The sequence below is a fragment of the Andrographis paniculata genome, unplaced genomic scaffold (genome assembly GCF_009805555.1).
Source record: "Andrographis paniculata isolate CXL003 unplaced genomic scaffold, ASM980555v1 Contig35END, whole genome shotgun sequence".
NCBI classification, from domain to species: domain Eukaryota; kingdom Viridiplantae; phylum Streptophyta; class Magnoliopsida; order Lamiales; family Acanthaceae; genus Andrographis; species Andrographis paniculata.
In genome coordinates this window covers 69,587-97,097 of record NW_026137568.1, presented here as the reverse complement: position 1 = coordinate 97,097, position 27,511 = coordinate 69,587, and the positions used below count along the sequence as shown (strand labels likewise).

At 33.6% G+C, this 27,511-nt stretch overlaps 2 protein-coding genes and 1 long non-coding RNA gene across 6 annotated transcripts; 2 read left to right on the top strand and 1 right to left on the bottom strand.

The window, feature by feature from the left end:
* Positions 1-1,396: 1,396 nt before the first annotated feature.
* On the top strand, positions 1,397-19,098 carry LOC127249090 (E3 ubiquitin-protein ligase UPL6). 4 transcript variants are annotated; one of them, XM_051271709.1, is made up of 26 exons: positions 1,397-1,741; positions 4,895-4,992; positions 5,166-5,293; positions 6,413-6,524; positions 7,703-7,859; positions 8,613-8,789; positions 9,078-9,257; positions 10,140-10,212; positions 10,363-10,478; positions 10,587-10,888; positions 10,989-11,085; positions 11,411-11,554; positions 11,649-11,732; positions 11,829-11,915; positions 12,063-12,203; positions 12,410-12,535; positions 12,881-12,979; positions 13,370-13,437; positions 14,334-14,400; positions 14,511-14,681; positions 14,996-15,085; positions 16,860-16,940; positions 17,214-17,287; positions 18,164-18,235; positions 18,335-18,424; positions 18,641-19,098. In XM_051271709.1, the coding sequence occupies exons 1-26, from the start codon at positions 1,583-1,585 to the stop codon at positions 18,705-18,707; spliced, it is 3,060 nt and encodes a 1,019-aa protein (XP_051127666.1). In that variant the 5' UTR covers positions 1,397-1,582; the 3' UTR covers positions 18,708-19,098. The 4 variants fall into 4 exon arrangements, with proteins under 4 accessions (XP_051127666.1, XP_051127667.1, XP_051127669.1 ...); XM_051271711.1 differs by lacking the exons at positions 1,397-1,741; positions 4,895-4,992 and having other exon boundaries at positions 5,173-5,307; XM_051271712.1 differs by lacking the exons at positions 1,397-1,741; positions 4,895-4,992; positions 6,413-6,524 and having other exon boundaries at positions 5,171-5,293.
* A 192-nt stretch (positions 19,099-19,290) lies between these two features.
* Positions 19,291-20,526, bottom strand: LOC127249091 (uncharacterized). Its single transcript, XR_007838244.1, has 3 exons — positions 20,206-20,526; positions 19,982-20,078; positions 19,291-19,650 (listed from the first exon to the last, which is right to left on the bottom strand). It is a non-coding gene; the product is annotated as an uncharacterized LOC127249091 (long non-coding RNA).
* Positions 20,527-20,952: 426 nt separating this feature from the next.
* Positions 20,953-21,593, top strand: LOC127249024 (uncharacterized). The gene is made up of 2 exons (XM_051271617.1): positions 20,953-21,262; positions 21,304-21,593. The coding sequence occupies exons 1-2, from the start codon at positions 20,953-20,955 to the stop codon at positions 21,591-21,593; spliced, it is 600 nt and encodes a 199-aa protein (XP_051127574.1).
* The last annotated feature ends 5,918 nt before the right edge of the window (positions 21,594-27,511 follow it).

Genomic DNA, 27,511 nt, shown 5'->3' with positions numbered 1-27,511 from the left:
TATTTATTTTTTTCCCTCCTTATATTTTCTTTCAAAAAATTGAAATAATCTCATTTCATTATTTTTAACAATTATTATACATTGTCTTGTTCTTTAGCCTTTAAATTATGGCGTTGATTTGAAAAAATAAAAGTTATTCTACATTTGAAAGAGCTGCAAGTACATTGGTACTTTACCAATATTTTATTTTATATAGTAGAAATCCGCAAGTTATTTTATTTATTATATGAAATTATGTTGTATTAAATTAAAATATATACAACTCACTTGTTTAAAGTTGATGTTTGATTATACATACTCATTTGATTATACAAATTTTATATAAATAAAAAATAAAAATAATTAATCACTCCAATCGGAAATTGATTCCAGTCACGAGAAAGTTTGCAATTGTGCCGGAATGTAGAAGTCACTCTGCAAGTTCGTCGGAGAAAGACACTAGAAGCGCACTGCCAGTTGCCAGAAGAACTGTTGTCACTTGTTATGGTCGTTGTGGATCAGTTTTGATGTCTGGGTTGCAAATCAATGTAAAAACTAAACATGAACAGGAATGTATCCCAATTTGATTATGCTTTGATTTAATTCAATTGTTTCAATGTGTTGTTTCTTTGTATTGTGTTTTTTATATTTCCAAAGTAACATTTGTTAATTAATTGTTTATTTCAATTTATTTTCGGTTATAATAATTTGAGTTTATTAGATTATTTGCTTCGGCTAATTCATAGCTAAATTTTAAAAATTCAAAATATAAATTCACAATAATAATATTTCAATTTATAATTTTGCATAAAAATTAAGTATCAGATCATTTTTTTTTAAAAAAAATACTAATTATTTAGTTATTTATTTTATTTGAATTTTGTATGATAAAAGTTTAGTTGTAAATGTCGTTTTATACCCATAAAAATGATAAAATATATTTATTATTTATTTTTTGAAGTAATAAATAAAATATGATGCATTTGATGTATTTTTAATAAAGCACAACGATAATATTTTGAATGGTTGTGTTAGGTATGTTTTTTTTTTTTTTTTAATTTTAAACTTTGAATTAAAATTTTTGGTTTGTGATATATTAATTGAACAACAAGTATTTTATTTAATAATTTTGATAGGGAAAAGAATTTAACGAATAATATTGGTGGAACATATTGGATTGGATTATACAGGGGAATGGGGACACATGATTAGACAGACATCACATAAATGGGCGCCGGGAGCAAATCCAAATAAGACTAATTCTATCATTCCAATGAAGCCCAGAAAGAGTGAGCCTAGCGCAGTCCGGCCCATATCTACACTCAGTAATTGTTTCACATATGCTAATAATAATACTAATTATTATTAAAAATATGATTGTTTAAGCATTATATATACATTCAATTCAATGCAGGCATACCCATCGTTGTTTGTCAAACACTCTTCTCCGTTCGCAGCCCGCTATTCCTTTCTTTCCCCTTTCTTGGAAAGCGGAGGAGCAGACGAAGAAGAAGGAAGCCGCAGCAGCAGCAGCAAGCTGCAGAATATACGGCCGCATCCCATATTCAATTTTCTCATCTCGGGCACTTGAATCCAACAAAACATGTTTTTCAGTGGTGATCCGTCCACGAGGAAACGGGTGGATTTAGGGGGTCGGAGCACCAAAGAGAGAGACCGTCAGAAGCTTCTAGAGCAGACTCGATTGGAGAGGAACCGGCGCCAGTGGGCGCGTCAGCAAAATTCTGCTGCTCTCAAAATTCAGGTTTCCCCTGTTTCCCTGGACTTTGATTATTCGTTGATCTACTCCATATTTAATCGAGCCGTCTTCTTTAGTTAAGCATTCGATTGTTCAATTCTAATCACTAATTGGAAAACGGTATGACCTAGCTCAGTCCTTGAAGAATGCAGGGCACAAACAAATTAATGAAAATATTTAGAATAGACTAAGCTATTGGATAAATTACTTATCATATTATCATTGTTACAACTTACGGTTGGGTTGGAATGGAATTTTTGTTGTAGCCTTATTCAATAAATGCACGTATATGTGTCATTAATTCTTGAGTGAAATGCACCCGAGGAAGAATCAACGACTAAAATGATAAATTATTTCAAAGAGATTTATTGTCTGTAGTCTTCCCCTTTTATCGTTTCTGTTGCTCTCAGGCCAAAACTGGGAGTGAAATATCTGAGCTATTCGGCTTAAAGATACTCTGAGATGGTTGTCACTCAATCTTAAAAATGATTGCTAGAACTAAATTTGGAGGTGCTTTGATTTACATTCACGTTAATCTTGAATTCTTGATCCATTTCAACATTATTATCTCTATTGTATAGATTCAAAGCGCACACTACATTTTTTCAATGAATTGAAGGAGCAATCTGTCATTGGATAGTAAAAATATGAACTTTTGTCGAAAAAGACATTAAAATATTTTGAAAGGTTCCATCTTACCCAGTATAGATCTGTAAACAGAAAAATAAGTCGGAAGGAATGGGGCTTCTTGTGTTGGATGACAATCAAGATCCCTTCTTTGACTGAATCCCACATTAAGAATAATTTTATATAACAAATAAGCGTGAATCGATGTGATTACATCCTTGATGCACTCTCTAGATTGTTTTTTAATAAATGATACATCAATGAAGGATAAGTCTAATTTCATTGTGTGAGCCCAAGGAAAGCCTACAATACTACAATTAAGTGTCTAAGTAAGTTTGCTTACTCAAATCAAGTGAAAAGAGTTGCAAATTTAATAAAATTGTTAATGAATGGATAGAATAAGTTTAATAGAGTCCAATGTAAGAAAACAAGATCTAGAACAATGTGCTAAACAAACAACACAACTAGAGCTACGATACCAGAAGTTTAAAAGTAACTTGAGTTACCTTGCCTAAAACTTGTTGGAAGGAATGGTTTAATGATTTGTCAATCTAATCAAACATTGCATGATCGTATCAGAGATAACAGTGAATTAAGAATTGCCCATATCTCCAAAAGAACAATTCCAAGAGGAGGGAACATGGTGTGAAGGGAGTTGATGCCAATCCAAACATGTTCATAATATACCAATAATTGGAATGACATAAACAACTTGAAATTCACAGAATTGACATGTAATGCCTGGAACCTTCACTGAAAGCTGGCGTTACATGCTAGCACTTGATATTGGACTTCGATTATCATTGTATTGTGTCCGGCTCATATGGCCTGGTTTCCGTGAAAGCAGATCCCTAGTGGTTGGTGGAGGACTACGACTCTGTAGGGTTTCATCTATTGTTCACTTTGGAAAAATTCTAGCCCATGTTGCTCAGTAGGCACCTTTAAGAAGTGTTACCATGTAACAGTATTTAAAGAAAAGCTTTCTTATTCCATTCTTACATATTTATATACATACTTTGAGCTAATAACTTTATTTGGTTTCTTCCTAATAGATTTTAGTCCTTATTTATGGTCCTGTTCACAATTTGGTAATTTAAAGATAATAAATATTTTAGTGTCTTAATCTAGATATGAACTTTTGAACTCTCTTCCTCAAGTTGAAACCGCACAATGCTTGATACTTCAAGTTCAACCTAGCTCTCAGTGTTACTTTGTCACCTTCGTAGTGCTGGAATGTACAGTGGTAGTGGCAGCAGGGAGGCACCAGAGAAACTTGAGACCATAAAGAAGAGCTACATTCTATAATTATGCTGATTAAAAAATTTACAGAGAGGTTATGGGAAAGAGAGCCACACAAATTTGAATTTCATAACAATAGAGATTAGCATATCAATGGCTTGAAGTTCTTGGGAAGGGTGGGGGAATGACTCCACTTTGGAAGTGTTATATGAGAATAGGATATTCAACATATTAGCATAAGTGAGGTTACACGCATATATATACCCAACTAAGAGTCTATCCAAACCAATAAACTATGCTAATCCAATTCCATTATGCTAGTTATCACCTTTTAGCTTTGCAAGAAGATCAAGTTTATCACCAATTCTCATCAATTATTATATCCTTATCATCTCACAGATAGAGTTTGCAATGGCTTTACATGCAACAGACCCTGAGACGACATTTTCTTTTTGCTGTGCCAAGATATAAGATTGTCTCCTGCAGAAACACTAAATGAGAATAGGGCATTCTATATATGAACATAAGTGAGGTTACACACACACCCACATATATTGCCACCACGAACAGTCTATCCAAACTGATAAACTAGACTAATCCTATCCTATATAATAATAATACAACTCCACCTAAACTATATCTCATCAGTCTTCTACACTATATGTTAACTATATAGTCAACAAGAACGAAATAATGGGAGCTAGTACAATTAGCCTGCAATTAATTTTCTTCTCATCGATACATGCAACTTAATTTTGAACAACCCAATTAGTATGCCTGTAACTTAAAGTATTTAGTGTTTCTTATTTAAGAAGAGAAGATAACATAGCATAACACAATAGTAAACTGGATCATATAGTCAGCTTCTTAAGTTATAATAATCCTGAATTTATATATAACTAACATATTGTCAGTATAATTCCTGGAAATAATGGCAAATATTGCAGTATCTTATTATAGAAACAATAAGTAGGAATGGGAAGAGACGAGTCTACCACTCCTGTCATAGTTTGCCTACAGCCTGTTAATCTGAGTATAATACTTCTTATCATCCTCTCAATACACTCTTTAACATGCATTTCTTACTTCATGCAATAAATCTGTTTGATTTTGGCACGTGCATGAAGAACCTGTAGGATTGAGATAGACTCTTGTAATCTTTGTCATGTCTCTAAACTTTTCATTTTGAATGTAGTGTTTATGTTCATGTACATTATTCTATGTTCTTGTGGGATGCTGTGACAATCTTCTTCAGATTATAGATCATGACCTCTTATTGCTTACCACTTACAGAAATGCTTTAGAGGGAAAAAGGTGCTGGAGGCTGAACACTGTAAAGTCCGTGAGAAGTTTTTCTTAACCTATGGGCAATCTTGCCAAAACGTCAATAGGTAGTCAATTTGATTCTTATATTATTTAGTGCCTTTTTGCTTCTATATTTTAGATTGTGTCTGCAGCTGAACAAATTGCTTTGTTTTCATTTTGCATTGTAGTTGTAGCATTTCTTATCCTTCTTATGATGTCATTTTTGTCTCATAATTGCTTCTGCCATACTTCTATTCAGGCAGTGCTTTGGCGCCGATTCAGATTTTGTTAATCAGCTTCTTTTCTTCTTTAACCCAAGACACGCGGCTGATTTTTCGGCTCTTGTTGAGATATGCCGATTGCTTCTAGAATATGTTCATGACAGCGGTGCGTTTCCTCGGGTACCATCAAATATCTTTTTATTTATTTTGTGATATGGTAATCATTGATGGCGAGTACAATCATATGATTGAACTTCAAAATTTCCAACTTTGCTGTTGACTTAAATATGTTGTGCATCCTCGTGATATTTTCTTAGTATCACATTTGCCATGATTTGTAGACACCTTCTGTTTTCTTATTTATTATTATTATTATTATTATTGTTTTCTTTAATGTGGTAGCTTTTTGTTTATTCCCCCAACTAATACTAATATTTAATTTCAATGGCTGAATGGTTTATATTTACTGGATTCAATCTAAAACTTAGTTATCATATGATGGGAACAAGTTGGAGGGTGGCCACATAACTGCAATATAAATGTTATGATCAGGTTTTGACTAAACAATTGTTAACCTTTTGACATTTTCTTTAAGAAGTAATAACTAAGATTCATTAGTTTGAATAATAAGATATCTTCCAAAGTTGGAGCTGCTTGCTGCATTTGTACTCTTCAATTTAATCAATTGTTTGGAGTCTTCTTTTCCCATAGCCAATTGCAAAGGCTGCAGCATAATGGAATTATTCTCCTTAACTCAGCCTTTTATATGACCGTCTTAATTACAAAAATTATTGAATTCTGCAGTGGTAATTTGTTGTTTAGCCTCCTAGACAAGGGACCTATCTACTTGAGATCCTTATCATTCTCGGTTGGATTCTCTATGATGTCTCTTTTGTGTTATATAAATATTTATATCTGCAAAGCAGCCTTTCTGCATATAAAAGTGCATTTTTTTTTATTTTTATTTTTAAGAAAAAATCTATTTGTAGTGCCATTATTAAACGTTAACACATCATCTCTCCTATTAATCATTGAGCTCCATACATTGCTATTCCCCGTATTTCTTAATCATGCTTTTCAATAATCTGTTTTTTGTTCTTTGTTCTGCAGCTTCTGTCTTTTGATAATTATGCAAGGGTTTTGAAGTTTCTATTTATTAATTGTATAACATGTTTTTCATGATAAGCTTTAGGACTTTTAATGTAAAATGTCAATGGCTTTTTACTGCTGCTCTGTATTTGTTTTACCCAGGTTTTTTATTTTATTATTATTATTTTTTAAGCAGGGGATATGGTGAGCCTCTTTGCAGGCAAGGATTACTCATCCAAGCGTAGTCTGGTTGAGTACAGGATCAAGCGTCTTGCTTATGTTTGCCTTTATGCAATCTATGAAAATAGGTCTGTTTGCAGGGTACTTTTTCATTCACTTTCCCTACAGTTTAAGATAAACACTCTTCAAATGTTTGCAGCATGGAATTGCATGCTAAATGCTTGTCTTGCTATCTGAACGCCATTTATTCGAACTTATATATAACGTTGTTACTTGTTAGCTATATTCTAAACCAGGAATCACATATGCATTTTTCATTTATAATTTCACGAATTACCTGGTTGGATTTAAGAAATTTATTACATACCAAAAAAGAAAAAGGAAAAAGTGCAAGCTTGTTCCATGAAAAGCAATTTGTTATATCCACAACAGGATGCCTGTAAAAATTGAGAGCATACATTTTCTCAAAGTAAATTAGCGGTAAAGTCATTGTTGAAGAAAACTTGTGAAGACTACTGCCACTCTTCAACTAAGTAGGCGTTGTTCCCACTTTTCTTAGTGCATTGGACCAAGTTGAAGTCATAGGTTCACGCCATGTTTTCATATGTACTATACAAAATCTGATGGAAATAGAGTTTCTGATCCTGTATGTGCCTATCAAGAGAGAATCTCTGTCTCAGAAAAAAGCGGCACAAACATTGAGAAGCTGCCCTAGGATGCTGATCTAGCTGTCAGAATTCAATCACATCGAATTTTCTTTTCCTTTTGTTTTCCAAACTAATTCCACTTTTGTCTCTCAGTTAATAATTTGGGGCACATCAGTCAGTGACTGGAAGAAAATGTGGTTTCTCTCTGGATCTTTTGGCTCAGTTCTTTTTGAATTTTTTTTTTCAATTCTTTACTATGCAATCCCCACTATTCCCTTTAAAAATACACTATTTTTTCTCAAAAAAATCACATCAAACCAAATACAAACAAAACACACCCTTTGCCTTTTCAGTTTTTTGGTTAATTTCCAATATATCTGTAGTCCTGGTTACAGATGTCATGTGGAAATAATTAACAAGTCTATTACATTCTGATAGTTAAAATCTGAAAATAGTTTGGGTTATTGATATCGATGAGTTCCCAACAAGTTACAGGGAGCTAGATAAATTCTTTTCTGGTTATGATATATTTCAACTTGTTATATTCTTGTGCAATTTATAGATTAGTCTTGTGATTGGGATGAATATTAAATAATGCATGAGGCTGTTTATGTACTCCTGTAAGCATATGAGATGTCCCTGTCAATTTGTTTTTACAGGAATCAATTGGAAGAACAGTTAAAATTTGCACCGGTCTTGCTAGAGACAACAATGATTTTTATTGATCATAGGTTTCCATGGGCATGCAGCACAATCTGCTATTTATCCCAAAGGAATATATACTCTTTGTTCAAAGAAATAATCCTTGTGGGGCAGGTATTTTTCTCCAACATGAGATTCTGTTATGATGTCTTTCAATGTGAATGCATGCCTCTATGATTAACGTATATTTTTTTCTTTCATAATTTATATTGTTCTAGTGAAATAACGCATGCCGTGCATGAACCAATAGAAATATTTTCAGTTGCCCTCTATAGAAATTTACTTACTTTCGTAGTTCACTAGATTACAAGCCTTAGTTCAGTTTATGAACACATTTTGTGCTTTCTTTGCTAACTTGTCATCTATGCGTTGAGGTAGTTGACTTGTGGAAAATTAATATAGTGGTGACCCTCTCATATATGCAAGAAATCCTTTGAAATTTGAGGGCTTGAAAGAGGACTTCTTTTTGTAGCAGATGCAGTAACCTATTGACTATTAAGGGCTTGTCCCTCCTTGAATTCACATTTAGTATAATTATAATTATCATTAAATTTATTGTCATTTCACAGAATACCTTCTTGGCTGAGTATAACTTAATTTTCTTGCAATGAGGTCTAACAGTTCCCATTTATTTAGATTGTGTTTTTCCTTACTTTCCATATGGGGACTACTGGACCGTGCAGTTTATATTTCATCAGCTTGGTAGTACCAATTTTATCATGCATAAGTTTGTATATTCATATGAGGTGGAAATTGTGGTTGCATAAGTTTCTAATTTTCTATGAAAGTTTTTCATTTTTCTTTATAATATTTTAATCGGTTTCAGTTTAGTTGGCGACTTATTTAACCCACTTTAACTTCATGTAGAAAAATCTTCGAGGTTCTACTGCCGTTATCTCTTCCTTGGAACATGTACTTGCCCTTATTATTGGCCATGTGGATCAAGCATCTTGTACTTGTTCGAACACTGATCCTCAATGGAACATATCATCCCAGATTCTTGTAATTCCTTTCTTGTGGCAGCTGTTTCCACAGCTGAAAGAGGTAATTTTCTGTCACACTATTATATTTCATTCTTATAATCTTTATTCGTTAAACCGGAAATTAAGGTTCTCTGGATATTATAGTGAAAATATTTTGCTTGTGATGGGGTATGTCTGAAATCTAGCTGGTTGAGTGATAAATATATAATATTCAAGTGTTGAGCACATTTAATTGTAAGGCTGCCTTGTAAAGTTGTATGTGTCATTTTAATGCAGGGCTGCAGCTATTATATCATTTGTTATGGGTGGATACTACAATGACTATTTCAATCATTTTATCCATAATCAGGTTTTTGCTGCACCACAGTTGAGTCAACATTATGTACATCAGATGGCGCTTTGTGTTAAGGATCATATCAATGTTCTGCCTGCACATAAATCCAGCGATTTTCCTAGTTACGCCTGCCTTCTAGCAAATCTATTGGAAGTTGCTGGGGCGGCTATCTGTCAGCCTGGTTCCTTCGCTTGGGTACAACTTTATACTCTCCAGTTACCTTCCTTCTGTTTCTCTTCTCCAAAATTATGCAACATCTCATAGTTTGTGAATGTTGGTCTCTGATGAATAACAAGTCCAGAGTACTTTAAATAATTTTTTTAATGAAACATTCATTTTTTTTTTCTGCTTAGATTTAATTGTTTCAACAGAATAATTGCTAGTGATCACTAAGAAAGATGGACATTGTGCATAACTTCAAAGGATTTTCGAATAGATTGTTGAAAGGATGTATTATACTTTTCTGCCCACCTTTTTCCTGGAAGAAGGGATTATATATATAATAAGATACTAGAATTACAGCCCAAGGAACATACATTCGGAGGGATGGCACATAGGGGGAATGCTATAGGAGCTGAAACTAAGGCGCAAAAGACATGAAAAACTGAATACAGGACTAGACTGATTGTTATAACCATACTGAGAGCTCCGTCTGCTCTTGCTCTACATTTTGAAAAAGATCTGCCAATTCATTTGCATTACAAGAGGTGTGTTGGAAAGTGACGAAGGGCAACTAGAAATCTCTTATAGGGGAGCTTATTGATGTTTGAATCCAGTTTCTGAGGATGTATTGTACTTGATAAGTCCTCATGAGAAATTTCTTCTCCTAGGACAATTCAAATACTGATGACCTGGCCCTGTTATTTAATGCAATCAACATTACAATATAAATCTAATAGTCCCTTGTCTCGAAGTTTTATATGAGGCTGCACTGTTAAATCTCATAGGTTCTGGTATTGTCTGTTGAGGTTATTGCTACCCTTTCTGTATGTTGTTGACATCATTCCATTTTCTTGAAGTTCCCAACTCATTCTTTTGGTTCTAAGGATGTTTCTTATGATATCTCCATTTCATTAGGCTATAGACTTTGCAACTGTTGCAACATTTCTGTTGCAAGAACTTCCACCTCTTCAGACATCAAATCAAGGAGGTAAATATGTGTGCTCTATTCATGTTTAAAAATTAAAAAATTTTACTGATTACTAAAATATTATCTTCTTGATTGAATTCTGGTTGATTTACAAGTAAAAACAAACATTTCCTTTGAAACTTTTTTTCTTTTTCTCTATGCAATCTACAGATTCTACAATGGGTGATGATGAAATGCTTGTTGGTGAAGAGTTAACAGTAGTTTTGAATAGAGATCTGGAACAACAAATTTTCAGCAGTCTGGATTCACGCTTTCTTTTACAATTAGTAAGTGAATTTGTCATCCTGTGGCTGTGTTTCTGTACATGTAAGCATTGCTTATTCTGTCCTGATCAAAAGAAAATGTAACTCTTTTTCACCGCTTGTATTAATCAGACAAATGTGCTGTTGGGAGGAATCTCTCCTAAAGTTTTTCATGAAACTAGATCCGATTACACAGAGATGGCTGCTGTTGGTGCTGCTTGTTCGTTTCTGCATGTCACCTTCAACATTTTGCCTCTGGAACGCATTATGACTGTACTTGCATATAGGACAGAGCTGATTCCCATTCTATGGAATTTCATGAAAAGATGCAATGAGAATCAAATGTGGTCTTCCTTGTCTGAGAAATCATTTTATATGCCTAAGGATGTGCCTGGTTGGCTGTTACCCTTAGCCGTCTTTTGCCCCGTTTACAAGTAAGAATTGGGTTGTTTGTTTTCATTCTTCTCTGTTAATTGCACCCTGTGATAGGTTACTAGTTAATTGATGGCCTTATATGTTCATTTTCATGAGCAGGCATATGCTGATGATTGTTGATAATGAGGAGTTTTATGAACAGGAGAAGCCATTATCACTGATGGATATCAGATTATTGATTGTTATTTTAAGACAGGTAGTCTTACATTGCATGATTGATTTGGTGTGTGCACATTGCGTACTCACAACTAATAAAAAAGCTCTCTGCACTGGCATCTGGAAAACTTCAATCATAAAGTATTTGCCATACAACATTAACTTGGAGTTTTATCCGTGCAAAAGGAATAAATGATCTTCATTTTTACTGTTGATGATTTTATTTTGAACTTTGTGGAGCCGTGAGGTAACTCTTATACTCCAAAACATTATGATGCCTTGCAATCTCAGGACATTTAACCATGCTTGCTTGTGTTTTTTGGTGGCATTTTGTGGCTCTAGTGATGCATTTATCTCTTTTCTAGGCCTTGTGGCAGATTCTTTGGCTCAATCCTGTGCCAATTCCTAATTTCGAAAAGTCCACAGACCGTTCTTCTGCTATGAAAAAGCACCCCGTAGAATTTCTTCATCGCAGGGTTTGTGTGGTTGCTTCTGAGCTCATGTCCCAGGTACACGAGATCACATAGTAGAAAGTTTACACTTTTGAAAGTGCACTTGAAATTCTTGTATTTGAGTATATCTTAATATAGAAACTGTCTGTAGTTACAAGACTGGAACAACAGACGAGAGTTTACCTCTCCTAATGACTTCAATGCTGATGGTGTCAACGATTTTTTTATGTCTCAGGTAACAGTGTTGTCATTGTCTTCATTATTTATGACCTTGTCAATGTTGTTATGATAAACTATGTAACTGGCCGTTGTAATTTGCAATATTTCCCAGGCCATGATAGAAAATTCAAGGGCAAATGACATTCTAAAACAAGCCCCTTTCTTAGTTCCATTTACAAACAGAGCTAAAATAATCAATGTGAGTGCTAAGTTATCGCACTGGATTTATCTTCTTGCTTAATTCTCAAATGTTAATAGATAAGTCTATGAGAAATTTTCATATGGATTTGCTAGTTTCTTTCATTTACTTTTATGCCTTGCCGAATGGTCAAATTGGACACTGCAGTCACAGCTAGCAACTATGAAAGAGAGGAACAGTGCACAAGCAATTTTTACAAGAAACAGATTTAAAATAAGAAGAGATCATATTTTAGAGGATTCTTTTAGTCAATTGAATGCACTAGCTGAAGAGGACCTTCGAGGAGTGGTGAGCTCTCCCTCCCTCCCTCTCTCTCTCTCTCTCTCTCTCTCTCTATATGTATATATATATATGAATATATATACTGTGTGCGCCAGTTGTCTCTTTGAAACAAACTTCCTATATTTGTTTAATTTGTATATAAATTAGTACTTTATTGTAAATGATATTTCTCCTACTTGCTAATGTTGCTGGATCTGCTTTTGGTGCTGCAGATTCGAATTACTTTTGTTAATGAGTTTGGAGTTGAGGAGGCTGGTATTGATGGTGGAGGGATTTTCAAAGATTTCATGGAAAACATTACTCGGGCTGCATTTGATATCCAGTACGGACTGTTTAAGGTTGTAATTGTACCTAGTAATTGATATATGTTGTATTATCCGTTACCTCGTTGTGCTTCTTGCTTAGAAATTGCTTAAACATACTGATAGTGAGAGCAACATGCTAAAGGAGGTATCCCATAAACGAACGCTTCAACTTAAACTTGGAACTGGACATTATATGTTTCCACTTTCCATTTGTTAATCATCTCATGCATCCATACTCTGTAGAGAAAGATAATGTACTACTTGTTTCCTTATTTTAGTTGCTCCAGTTTGTGTTATGTAATTATATAACAATATGATTCTTGGAATTTCACTGTATGTTGTATTCTAATTTTATTATATCTGGCTTTACCTGCCTAGGAAACTGTGGATCATCTCCTGTATCCTAATCCTGGATCTGGGATGATACATGACCAGCATCTTCAGTATTTTCACTTTCTTGGGACTATTCTTGCTAAGGTATTACATTCAAAGGTTTAAGTACATGCATCCAGTATTTTCTCTATATTTCATTTTATGTTAGTTTATTGATATGCTCACTCTATCTGCATAGCTTTGATGCGATTCAGTATAATGTCCCTTTTAAGGGAAGTTTCTGTTGGCTATTAAGTAGTAATTTCTTTGATTATAAACCATTAACTATTGCCATAGCAGCAATAAAATTCCAATGAATACATACGGGACTTCTCTATATTATTATTGCATGGATGAGACCTTGCTTGTAGATTTTAAATGACACTATGCTTATCAACACTACAATGATTTTACTTTGTTTGTAGATTCTCAGTCTGTCTACTAGAAAAATTCTTATGTTGTTGTGCAGGTTATAAAATGATTTTATTCTTGTAGGCAATGTTCGAAGGGATATTAGTCGATATACCATTTGCAACATTCTTTTTGAGCAAACTGAAGCAAAAGTAAGTGACTATCTGTCATGCTGTGAATTTGGTGTTCTAGCATTTTATATTTTTGTGACTCTTTTAGATCTCCAGGTGTTTAAATGATTTGACATTTGATTGTAATGGACAGTTTATAAAGTGCGACAGTGTAACCAACCAAAATTTAAGAAAATGAAACAGGAAAAATTTGTTGTTGGAAGTGGCTTGCAATTTTTTGGAGAGAGATAAGTTTATTTTATCATGACAAACATAGAATACAAGTAATAGGAAGGTACAGCCACCTAGAAGTACGCAGAATCAAGGACATGAAAGTGGCTCGAAATTACTTGGCAGTGGATCCTTTCTTCCTTCTTTATATATATATTTTTATTTATTTATTTATTTATTTTTAAGTTCTGTATGTAATTATTATTATTTTTTAAATTTATTGTTTCCATTTGCTAGCTCCTCATTTGTTCTTCATTTAACTCAACCTGTGCTTAATGTATTGTTATCTTATTTGGTTTATCTATGTAATGTGACCAGGAATGCAAACTTATGTTCTCTGTTCCTGTATTACTTAAATTTTTAAAAGCTTTACCTTTATAATAGACTTTTCTTGGCACAAGATGAACTCGTGTGCGCATTTAAAGTGAAGGAAACACAGGCTAATTGCAACCATTTGAACCTTGAACTGACTTTTAATCTTAACATTAAAAACAAAAAGAGTTTATATTGATCAATTAGGGCTAAAGACTGAATCTGCACTATATAATTTTGCTCTTGAGAATGAATATTAACTCCTAACCTAATTGTATTGGTCATTACTGCCTATTATTTCGCATCTGACTTTGATATGTACTACTATTTTTTCCATATTGGTGACTGCTATCATTCTCTTATAACTTGTGGAAATTTGTTAATTTTCTGCTTAGGTACAACTACCTGAACGACTTACCCTCCTTGGATCCTGAATTGTATCGACATCTGATTTTCTTGAAAGTAAATTTCATTCTCCTGCAATTTATCTTATGTAGACAATATCCTATGCATATTGCACCCAAATGAGTTGGTATGTGTTATTATTTTATGTTATTTACTGTGCTTTGCAGCATTATGATGGTGACATTTCTGAGTTGGAATTGTACTTTGTAATTGTTAACAATGAATATGGAGAGCAAACAGAAGAAGAGCTCCTTCCTGGAGGAAAAAGCACCCGAGTCACAAATGAAAATGTCATCACATTCATTCATCTAGTGGCCAATCATCGATTGAACTTTCAGGTAGTAGAATTACTTGAATCTGACGTAGTCTGACACAATAATCTATCTCCTTGCTGTGTCCTCAAACCTATGAATTATATACATTTAAAATACAAGTAACATTTTTCTCCAAAAGAATTAAAAATAGATGTTCGTGGACTCACTTTTCATGCTCTTTTAAAGATCAGAATATTTTTCTTGGTTAAATTGTTTTGTAATTCAACAGCTAGTTAACAAAGATCTTTCAAGAAAACTGAAAGTGGATGTCAATGGTCACATTTTCCATGCTTTTTTACATCATGATATTTTGAATACTTAAAAAAATATTTATGCAGATTCGCCAGCAAAGCTCACATTTTCTTAGAGGGTTTCAACAGCTCATTAAGAAAGATCTGATTGACATGTTTAATGAACATGAACTTCAGGTACAAAAGCTATACTGTTTTGAAAATATGGTTTATTTTTGAGTCTTTTGCTTGAAATAAGTTCTCTACTTGGAAAAAATGACGTGACTTGATGTAATAAAACTGATTTTTGAACCATAGTTTTAATCTTGGAAAGGTATGCTTCAGTATCAGTAGTGTTTTGCAATTGAACTGGTGCCCAAGTAACACAAATATATACATATGTTATTATTCTCTCATTATCACTGCGTACAAGCAAAATGTTTAGAAATTCCTTATAACATTGAATGACTGCAAATGACTTTCTGAAAGGAAAGTGTTATTTTAGGGAAGGATCTATTATGGTCCTGAATTTGCAGTTCTGATGTTGTCATAGCCAATTCGAGGTTGATGGTTATGATCCAACTTCTAGCATTGACTTTTTAAGGTTTTGGAAGCTATGTCCAGTATATATATGCCCTCCACCAGTCATATTTCATATATATTGTCATTTTTTTTTTTTTTTTTTTTTTTTTTCATATATATATGCACACATGCACATTAACTTTTTGTTTTTGAAACCATATGTATCTGTACAGCCTGTACTGATGATGCCGATCTGTGTGTGTGTGGGTCTGTGTGTGTATAGTCAATCCAAGGCTTTGCTTAGAAAATAGGAGAATCCATTATGTAGTTCAAAGTGTTTATGATGAAGAAATGCATGGTGTTTAAGGATTTAGAGTAAAATAGTTTATCTCATAACATCTCAGAGTAGGCATTTCCACATTGTTAATGATTAGTTTGGGGGTTTCCAAACAATATGCCACCCTACAATATACAAACTGTTGGCTACTTTTTTCTGGTGATATTTAATTGTATATTTTTAATGGATAGCAAAGAATATTTCCATTGCCAAGTTATAGTGGTGCACTGTTGCTTTGGTCATGGGGTCTAAGACTCTAAGCATAATGCATGAAGTCATTTTTGTAATGTTACTGGTTAAGGTCATCTTTTGGACCCACTTCTGTATGTTTATAATTATTTGCAATTAGGAAAAGCTTATGAAAATGTATTATGATGGTTGTGCCGTCATATTCTCAATGAACTGTATTCTATGTCAAAATCTGCGGATAAAATCCTCACCTTTGCTATATATGTTGATGCTAGTTTTGTCAATGAATATGGTTGTCAAACCAATCTAATAAGTAATTGTGAAAAGGATGATATGGTTGGTGAGATATATCTTCCAACTAGACTGAATCCTTGAAGTTGCACACCTGTTTTTGACACGTTTATGGATCAAAGACTAATTTTTTTTTTTCTCTTTACACTATAATTAAATGTGTATCTATGCATTCAAAAGGAGGAATGGATAGACACAAGTTTAATGTCGCAATAATTAATACTAATTATATCTAACACAAATATACAACTATAATTTCAGCCATAATCTTTGCAATTGTGCTAGAGTAAGTTCGATAACTCGCTGCTCTTGATTATTGCCCTTGATTCTAGCAATTAGTAGACCACAATCTCTTCCCTTGATAGTTCTGATCTTGACTAAATTGTTAAAACTTTTTGGACATCAGCTGTTTGGGTGATGAAGGAGATGTATATATATGTATTATGAATTTTTTACATTATCTGAATTGCATCAACTTATCGGTACATTTTCTGAAGTACTCTCCATTTTTGTCTATTTTCATCAAAACTAGGATCTTATCTGTACAACAGTCGAACTTTGTATTTAATTGGACTTCTTTGAAGTGGTAAGACGTTCTTTATATTTACATTTTTTGTCTGTCTTCTAACCCAGCTTTTAATATCTGGATCTGTGGATGGATTTGACATTGATGATCTTCGAGCTCACACTAATTACACTGCTGGCTATCATGAGGTGAAGCCATGGTCCTCTCTCAGTCAGTTTGTTTGCATGATGAATCTATTGATAAGTTATATTGGTTTAATTGAAATTTGCTCCCATATTCATTTTGTCAATTCCCACTCAAGATCCCTTGATGAAGTTTAATTTTTTCATTGTTTGCTGTAAAATGTGTTAGAAAATTTGTGAAGGGGATATGTGGCATGTTTGTTTTGTGTTATCTATCATGTTTCATTCCATTATTTATATATTTTTCTGCATATTGCTAACTTCCTATTAATTTTTCAGGATCATTATGTCATTGAAATGTTCTGGGAAGTTATTCAGAGCCTTAGCTTGGAAAATCAGCGGAAATTCTTGAAGTATGCGTAATATCCTGGATTTTTTTCACTTGTGTGGCGTTTGTATCAGAAGCAATTTAAGTTGAATAATGAAGATTGCATGGTGTTATCTGCTTGCTGTAGTGTTTCAGTTTTCCTTTGTGTAATATGTCATATGTGTACACATAACTATAAATTTGGTTTTTAATTGACCTTTTTCTTTTGGAGTTTAATCCTTTCTTTTTTTGGTTTTTTGTTTTAATAGCAATATTGGTGTGATAATTTGTGAGAATAAGTAATTTATTTTTATAGAGAATCGAATTGCTGCATAGTAAAAAAACGTAAATCAAAGAACACAACCTTTATGTTCCAACTGTAAGTTGCTTTCTTCTTGTACTACATTTGGGGATTTATTCTGTTATTGTTTGTTTTGAATTCTATTTCCCTTAAATTCAGTTAGTAGTTTGTTGTCCCATTTGACACGTTTGAAATTATTAGTATATATTATATGTTTTTTTTTTTTTTTTTTTTTTTTTTTATCAGAAAGTATATATTCTTTGTTTGAATATATGATTGATGTGAAACGTTTGGCCAGTAAGAAGGTAATCTATCCTAGCAACATCTTTGTAAAAACTTGTCCTGTGTTTTATATCTTTAGGTGTCTGGACTTGATTGAAGATGGTTCCTATTACAGAACTATGTAGAATTTGGATTAGATAATGTTGTTAATTTTTCTTACTTTTTGGTTCCACATCTTGGGGTCTGGTCATGTCAGCACAAATCCATGTTGCACCTCTATGTACTGAGTTCTTATTCATGTGCCCTACTGCAACTCAAGACTACAAAGCCATAAGGTTAACCTGTTGCATCCATATTTTGGTCTTTTTAACATGTTCTCTTCTTTCATTCCACTCTCAGATTTGTGACTGGATGTTCTCGTGGCCCTTTACTTGGGTTTAAGTACTTGGAGCCTACGTTCTGCATACAGAGGTAACACAATAACTGTGCTTGTGGTTTCGCTTATAATATGCATGTGCTCTCTCAGTATTATGTGTGTGTGTATATATATATATCCCCTTGGGCCAACAGGACTGCAGGTAATGCATCAGAAGAAACTCTTGATCGGCTGCCAACATCTGCCACATGCATGAATCTGCTTAAACTTCCTCCTTACAGAAGGTTCGAACATGTTTATTAGCCTGTAGGCTTTGTTGTTGCGGTTAGCTGTTAGTAATTATTTGTTCAAAGAGAACTATTTGCAGATCGGTTGTCTATGGGTGCTTCAATTCATTCCCCATCATAGTTTTTCTCATGCCTGTGCATTCAAATTGACACAAAGTTTTAAGTGTGACCAGTTTTTTTGTGTTGCTAAGTTTGGTATCTATTTTCATACAGCAAAGAGCAGATGGAGCAGAAATTGCTGTATGCTATAAACTCTGATGCTGGTTTTGACTTGAGTTAAGCGAGGCCGCTCCATTGAAAGGAATTGATTACTGTGGGAGCTGAGCTGACTACACAGTGACGGTGCTTCTAGTTGACAGGCAGGCCATATTCTCGTCCTGTTATAGATAGAAAACTTCTCAGTTTTGTCTTCTGTGGGAGTCATCAAGCCACCCAAACACCCCTGGTTCTCAACCCCTAGTGATTAGTGAGTTAGTTAGTTGGTTGGTTGGTTGTTGAGAAACAAACTTGATGAGAAGGCACATCCTCTGTCCGTGCTCTAATTAGATGCGCTTTCAGTTTGGCGGCAGGTGGAATGCCAGCCGGAATTAGGCACGGGGAGAGGGAATGGGAGTGCTGAGTGAGAGACCATGTAGATAGATATGATATTAATAATTAATTCATTTCAAGAACTGACGACTGGATGGGGACACATTTACCATATCATGTGTATAGTTTTTCTCTTCTACTGAAAGGGTCCTCGTTCGTCTGTATTCCTACTGTCATATAAACGTATATACATACATTGTAGGTATTTTGTAGGGAATCAGCATCAACCATGTTGGTTGGTACGCCTTGCTTTTCGATGTTTTGGTGACCTCTTGCATGCTCATGCTCGCTCATACAGTACACAGGTGAGGTAAATAGTCTTAACCATGGGATCCTGCCTGCCTGCTTCATGACTCGCATTCAATTGCCTCGAATCATCCATCCATGGATCCAACCAACCATTTAGGTAGGGAAAATCAATCTGTCACTCAGTGCCCAACCTAGAGAGCGTGGAGTTGGGTTTAGCAGGTTTCCAGCCAAATAATGATTCCAGATGGAAGTGCAATTAGTTGTGTTTGTCTTCCTCCTCCTACAAATCTCTAAATCTATTCCTCAGCAAGGGGGATGTCGCCTAAACCCAAGCCTTCCACTGGCAGCTCTGAAGCTGTCAAAGGTCCCAAGATCCCTTCCGAGCTCTGCAGGAGACAATCAATCAATCAACAAATTTAAGAGGGAGTTCCTTTTCAAGAAGCTCCTCCGCAGTTGATCTCTGAGAAAATCAATCCATTGTAAGTTGAGTATTAAACAGTGGGGACACAAGTATATAGCAGTGGCACAAGACATAAGAATGAGATAGCAGGCCAAGCTTTAGCCTGTGTGTGTGTGTCTCGACACTTGATTTGGCGTTCTCGGTACACTAGTTCAAGGACCATGTCTGAAAGCATAAATTGACCTAGAAAGGCCAAGGCGCTCATATCATAAGCATGCACACTGCACGCATGCAATACAGATAGATAATAGACCAACCGTTGAGATTTGTGAAAATGGCACGAAACCTCCGAGACCCTCCTCCACCACTGCTGCCGCCGCTGCCACCACCACCACGTTTGTTAGCTCCAATTACCTGCATAATTGGCAACACGAAATTTATCAATATAAACACAGAGCCTTGATGCATGAAAAAATTGCTAGACAATCATAATAGTTTCTTTTAGTTTTGACCAAACCCGCCCACCCGCCTACTCTGCTACCTTTCCCTGGACAACAACATCTTCAGCTTGAAGTTGTCTGCACTCTGCAGCGTTTGAACACAAGCTCAAGATTAAACTATCATCAGCCTCATTCTCCCCAATGATTATATAAACTCTTCACGCAAGCCAGGAACTATATATGCCAGCCTCCTCTACATGTTTGATACTGCGGATGGATGCTTCTCGGAGAGGCAAGTAAGCTGATGATTTTGCAGTTATGTCAACTAAAGCTCCATTTGCATCTATTTTGAAAACTCTGCCGATCACCTATAAAAATAAAGGTAAATGAAACCAAACCATAGGATCAACAACATGCACATATGAAAGATAATGGTGTTGAGCATTAAACTTGATTCAAAAATAAAAATAAAATCACCAACTATTTTATTGTTTTCAATAAAAGTTGGTGGAGGTTGGTAGAAGAGTTGGTTGCCTACCAACAATAGATTGTATTGAACAAATCATATTTTAATTTTTTTATGTTGGTAGGTAGAATTAATATTGATATTGGTAGGTAGATTTGAAGTCCTATATAGTTAGTTTGCAAATCATTTCAATCAATCAAGTGTCTTCTCTTCTAGTTATCTTTGTTCTCTCCACCAAAAGGCTTTTGTGCGTTTTTGCTGTTTTTTTTAGTGTTCTTCCATATTTTATTCCAAAAAAGTGGGTAGTATCAACAAATTCAAATGGTCTTTCATTCCAATACCCTCAACTCACCAAACACAATCATGAAAATTGGACACTCGTATGAAAGCCATACATAGTGCACATGGTGTTTGGGAGAGTGTTGAGAATGGCTACACCGTGCCGGAGAATGAAGAAGCTTTCAATCAAAATGAGAGGAATGATTTAGAGAAGCTACGCAAGAAAGATCAATGTGCTCTTACAATATTCCATCAAGGTTTAGATGATGATATGTTCGAGAACATTGCAAATGAAACCACCTCGAAGGGAGCTTGGGAGAAGCTTCAAAGATCCGTCATGGGAATTGATAAAGTAAAGAAACGTTTGACTCCAACTTTAAGGGACGAATTTGAAACACTTTTGATGAAAGAAGGTGAATCGATCCAAGACTACTTTACAAAAGAGTCTCGGCAGTGACGAATCAAATAAAACGGCTTGAAGAAGCCGTGATGGATGTTCGAGTGATAGATAAGATACTTCACTCTCTCACAAAAAAATTCTGGCATGTGGTGGTTGCAATCAAAGAATTGAAGGACTTGGAGGCCATGACCATTGATGAGTTGAATGATTCATTGCGGGAACATGAAGAAAGGATGAATCATGATGATGATGTGGAGCAAGGAAGAAATCAATGGTATGAGCGAGATCATGGCCAAGAAGAGCAAACACAAAAGGCTCAACCTAACTACAAAGGTCGAGGATAAGGAAGAGAATGAGGATAAGGACGTCACACCAACACTGACAAGATAGACAAATTTCATATTGTGTTATTTTTGTCATAAGCATGGTCATTACGCTTCGGAGTGTTGGTCAAAAAACAAAAATGAGGTGGCAAATCTCATTGAAGAGAAGGAAGATTCGATGGAAGAATATTTGTTATTGACATCGAAAGATGAATTAAAGGTGGAGACAAGTGTGTGGTATCTTGATAATGGAGCGAGCAACCACATGAGCGGGGACAAAAACAAATTTGTGAAGCTTGACACAAGTTACAATGGCGCGGTGTGTTTTGGAGACAATACAAAAGTTGACATCAAAGGAAAATGAACGGTGATTTCAAGACTAAGAGTGGAGACCACAAATTGCTTTGTGATGTGTATTATTTTTCAAAATTTACTAGTAACATTCTTAGTATTGGTCAACTTTTGGAGAGAGGATACAAGATTCATATGGAGGACCACACACTTTGGCTTCGAGATCACCATTCTAATCTTGTAGAGAAGGTAGTCATGACAAAAAATCATATGTTCTTATTGAACTTGAAGAATAATGATGCCATGTGCTTGAAAACTTGTGCCGAGAATCATGGCATATGTGGCTCGGTCATTTGAACTTTGGTGCTTTGAAAGAGAAGAGTGAAAAAAAGATGGTGAAAGGTCTTCTTATAATTGATCACTCAGATCAACAATGTGAAGCATATGCTTACTCGGAAAGCACTCGAGGAAGAGTTTTCCAAAGCATTGGGATTCGAAAGCCACCAAGCCATTGCAATTGGTCCATACCGATGTTTGTGGCCCGATAAAGCCTCAATCATTAGGTAAAAGCTAGTATTCATTCTTTTCATTGATGATTATAGTAAAATGACTTCGGTTTACTTTTTGAAGCAAAATAATGAGGCATGTGATGCTTTCGAGAAATTCAAAGCATCGATTATGAAGGAAAATATTATTATTTCAAAGCCTTGAGGATCGATCGAAGAGGTAAATTTTTGTCAAAAAATTCACAAATTTTTGTGAAACCATGGAATTCGGCGACCTATGACTGCACTAACTTTTCAACAAAATATAGTTGCTTAGAGAAAGAACATACTATTCTTAATATAGCGAGGTCAATGCCGAAGTCCAAATATATGCCAAGATATTTTTTTGGGAGAAGCTGTTGCATGTGTCGTTTATCTTTCGAATCGAAGTCCAACCAAGAGTTTAAAAAATGCAACACCTTAAGAACCGTAGAGTGGAGTGAAGCCAAGCGTGGCTCATTTGAAGGTATTCAAATCCATTGCCTATGCACATTTTCACAAACAAGAGAGATCCAAACTCGATAATCGTAGCAAGAAGTTAGTCTTTCTTGGCTATGATGAAAACTCAAAGGCGTATAGGTTGTTTAACCCACAAAATGAAAAGCTTGTGGTGAGTCGCGATGTTGATTTTGATGAGCTTGGATTGTGGGACTAAATTTCAAAAGATATAATATCATATAAAGTTCTCCTATACTTTGAAGATGAAGAAGAATGTGTGAACATTGAGGGGAGATTTCTCCACCAACTACACCACCTTCATCGCCATCGGAGGCATCAACATCAAGTGAGAAAACTTCAAGATACCGGAGTGTGGAAGATCTCTACAATGTGACCGATGATTACAACCATTGTGTTTGTTGATGGATATTGAGTCATGTCTTTTCAAGAAGCTAGGGAAAATAAGAAGTGGATTCAAGCCAATGAAATGAATAACACATGAGAACTAGTACCGCGACCACTTAATCATCAAATCATTGGTGTCAAGTGGGTGTATGAGACAAAAAAGAATGACAAGGGAGAAGTTAAGAGGTACAAAGCCCGATTGATAGCGAAAGGCTATAAACAAAAGCATGAAGTTGATTATGAGGAAGTGTTTGCTCCGGTGGTCCGATTGGAGACAATTTGGATACTAATTTCACTTTCAGTGCAAAATCGTTGGAAGATACATCAATTGGATATTAAGTTCACTTTTCTCAATGGATATCGGAAAAAGGGATGTGTATATCGAGCAACCACTCGGTTATGTTGTTTAAGACCATTAAGATAAAATCTTGAAGTTGAAGAGGGCACTCTATGAACTCAAGCAAGCCCCTCGAGCATAGAATAGACGTCTTGACAAATACTTGCAAGACGGTGGATTTTCAAGATGCCAAAGTAAGCATGCGCTCTATGGGAAGGTGGAAGATGAGCACGTGCTATTTGTTTATATCTACGTAGATGATCTCATCTTCACTAGAAGCAATCCGAGGATGGCTGAAGATGAAGGAATTTTTATCTCCTAAGAAAGCTATACAAGTAAAGTGCTAATGAAGTTCAACATATTTGGAAGCAAATTGGTGAGCACGCCTATTGAGTATAGAGCAAAGTTGTCCAAAACTAAGGATGATGAAAAACATGTTGATTCCACCACATTCAAAAGTCTTGTTGGAATTCTAAGGTACTTGACGTGCACTAGACTATATATTTTTATTTTCGATAGGAATTGTGAGTCGTTACATGAAAATTCCTAGCAAAGTACATTGGTTGCCGGAAAAGAAATACATTGATATATCAAAAGTACCCTTAGTTTGGCTTGTTTTATTCATTTTTCAATACTTCCAAGTTGATGGAATATTTTGATAGCGATTATGGGGATAATATTGATAATAGAAAAACCACTACGGGATTTGTATTTTTCAGAAAATAATGCAATGCAATTCCTAAAGAAATTAATATATTACACATATTTATTATTTTTATATTATTTATATAATTTTTTATATATTATATAAAAGAATATATTTTCAAACTATTTTACAAAACAAATAAACTCTAAAAAGTTGAGGAATTGTTTCTTGCAAGAATGATAGGGAACAATTTTTTTCTTTCTCTCTTCTCCACATTAGGAAATAGAGTACTTATTCCTTCTTTTAACATATCGTTATTTTTTTCTTTTTTTTTTTTTCCAATTTTATTAAAGATGGCTAAATTTATTCATATTAAATATACTTAATAAATATAAATTAATTTCATTAAATTTCTAATTTACAAGTAGAATCTATTTAAAATATTTTTATTTTTATCTTTATTTATTAAAAAAATATAATTATTTAATTTAAAACTTTTCATGTTTAATATAGTTTAAATTAATTATAAATAAACTAATAGTATATGTTTTTTAATTTATTTGTTTATGTAAAATTTTATTATTTACAAAATAATATTCATCTTTTATATTTAATTGAGATATAGTGCTAAAAGTATTTAAACACATATCTTAATTTTTTTAAAATTATATATATTAATTTATATTTTTAAAATACCAATAATACTATTCATATAAAAAATAAAAGAATAATACTATAATATAGTAATTTATACTATCTAAATTCTAGTGCTCATTAAAAATAAATCATTTTACCTGGATAAAGAAAATATTATATATATTATTTAGTATAAATATTATATTAATAAGTTTATTTAATATGATAAATTAATTTAATAATATTTTTATTATATAAAATAATTAATATATTATATAATAATTATTTTATATAAAAACGATTAAATCATATTTATAAATTATTTAAATTAAATATTAAATTATTTATATAACAAATTATAGCACATACATATAATTCATATAAAATAAAATAATAGATTTATTGATGCGAAAGAAAAAAAAATTAATGAATGCAAAATTTGATTCTACAATGAATACAAATTTGAATAAATTCTTAATTTTTAATCTAATATGACAATATATGATAGAGAAAGAAAATTGAAAAAAATGAAAAATAAATTCCTCATTGTACAATGGTCTAGATTACGACTCCCTCGGTCTTGCTATTTACATTCTGTGTAAGAAATAAACAACTGAATAAGTACTCATTCTTATAGATACTCTACATGGATATGTGATGATGCTGAGAGCGGGGCAGGGATGATGCTAAAGATCTCTATGTGTAACGTTGTGTGCAGTATATATATTAATATGTATGTATAAAGTAGTGTAAGCATACATATATAGATATATGTATATAATATATAATGAAGTGAGGAATATAAGACGAGAATGATTGAATGAGTGGATTTTAATTTTTATGCTGATCATTACAGTGACTCACAAATTCATATTTATAATAGATACATTAGCGAATGCATAACTTTCAATCATGCTACGTCCTACTTCCATTCCAATACACATCAACATGGTGTATATCATTTGCTTACAACCATTACTATAGAAAATATATTTATAGTATATCATTTTTTTTATTGTTATCTTCCTCGTAATAATAAAACATACTACTCATTTTGTTGTTAAAATTTATGTTTATTTTATTTTTTGAATTTTCATAAAAAAATATATTAATTTTGATGTGAAGTATATTAATTTTAACGTACTCTTTCCATTTCGACTAAGATGTCTTTATATAATTAATAAATAATTAAAAATATATTAATAAAAATAATTATTGTATAATAATAATATTTTTATATTAAAATTAAAATAATTAATTAATATAATTAAAATTTAAGAAAAAAATAAAATTAAAAATTTAAAAAGAAATTAAAATATATAAATTTTTAAGAAAAAATAAATGAAAGAATAAGTAGAATAGACGAAAACCAAAATATGGAGACGAGAAAATAAATTAGTACTACCTCCGTCCCACATGCCATGTCTGTTACACCGTAGACACGGTATTTTAGGAGGGGTGTAATTAGTAAATAATTAAAAATATATCAGTGAAAATAATTATTCTATAATATAAATAATTATAAATTAAGATTAAATAACTAATTAATTTAATTAAAATTTTAAAAAGAATAAAATTAAAAAATTTAAAATGAAATTAAAATATGTAAGAAAAATGACATAGTAGGTGAGACGGACAGAAACGACAACTAGGTAGTACTCTTTTTAACTATAAACAATTTGTAGAATCAAATTCTCAGCCGCACTCGACTGACTGACTACTGCTACTACAGCCTACAGTCAACAACCAACCACGCCACTGCAGTGCGCGCTGTGTCTGTTCCTTAATAATTAATTACTATCATCTTTCTCGTGACTGCAGCCAGCGTGTGCACGTGACATGTTAAGACAACATACACACATCCACCCTCGCACCCCATGTATGTGCCTACCAACTTTATTGTTAAGAAAAGAATATTATTCGTCGACAGATTAAATCAAAACATTACGATCGATCAGTAATATTTAATTATGTATAATATTAATAGTAACAGAACAAGACATGATCTAGCTAGCTCTATATCTACATACACGGATAGATACATGAAATGCCTGCATCATCATTATATATAGATTAATTGATTGATTGATTGGGTGATTCTATATATTTGGATGAGATCCAACCGAAGCGTGACCCGTGAGAGAATATTTTTGTATGGTGTTGGTGGCGAGCAAGCTAAGCTTTAAGGCACATAAGTATAAATATAAATATAAGCATGCATACATGCATCCACCACGGCCACACATTGCTACACAACAATAAAGAGTCACGGGATGGATGCATCCATCCATGAGGCCTACAGCTTTTCTATCTCTACCTAGCTAGCTAAGCTGCCTATATACATACATATATATATATATATATCTTTTTTAATTAACTATACTATATATGAATCAGAAGCTGCACCATGCATTGTTGATGTTCGTATACATACATACATATATATGTTATGACCACCACGTATGGGCGACCAATTAACCTGCCTACATATATTCCTACGTATGCATTTATAGTTACTATTATTACTACTTTATAATTTGATGACGTAGGTGTGCGTATGAATTGAAATTGATGGATACTCAATAGTACTCTTTAATAAAATGGCAGGCAGGGAGGCAAGCAGGCAGCTAGCTAGCTAGCA

What these genes read in the sequence shown, in the direction of transcription:
- LOC127249090 (XM_051271709.1), top strand. Translation starts at nt 1,583, where the DNA reads ATGTTTTTCAGTGGTGATCCGTCCACGAGGAAACGGGTGGATTTAGGG. An exon ending in CACGCTTTCTTTTACAATTA is followed by an intron (nt 10,479 to 10,586) that starts GTAAGTGAATTT and finishes TGTATTAATCAG; the next exon opens with ACAAATGTGCTGTTGGGAGG. An exon ending in TCCAGTACGGACTGTTTAAG is followed by an intron (nt 12,536 to 12,880) that starts GTTGTAATTGTA and finishes TTACCTGCCTAG; the next exon opens with GAAACTGTGGATCATCTCCT.
- LOC127249024 (XM_051271617.1), top strand. Translation starts at nt 20,953, where the DNA reads ATGAAAGCCATACATAGTGCACATGGTGTTTGGGAGAGTGTTGAGAAT. An exon ending in AACACTTTTGATGAAAGAAG is followed by an intron (nt 21,263 to 21,303) that starts GTGAATCGATCC and finishes GAGTCTCGGCAG; the next exon opens with TGACGAATCAAATAAAACGG.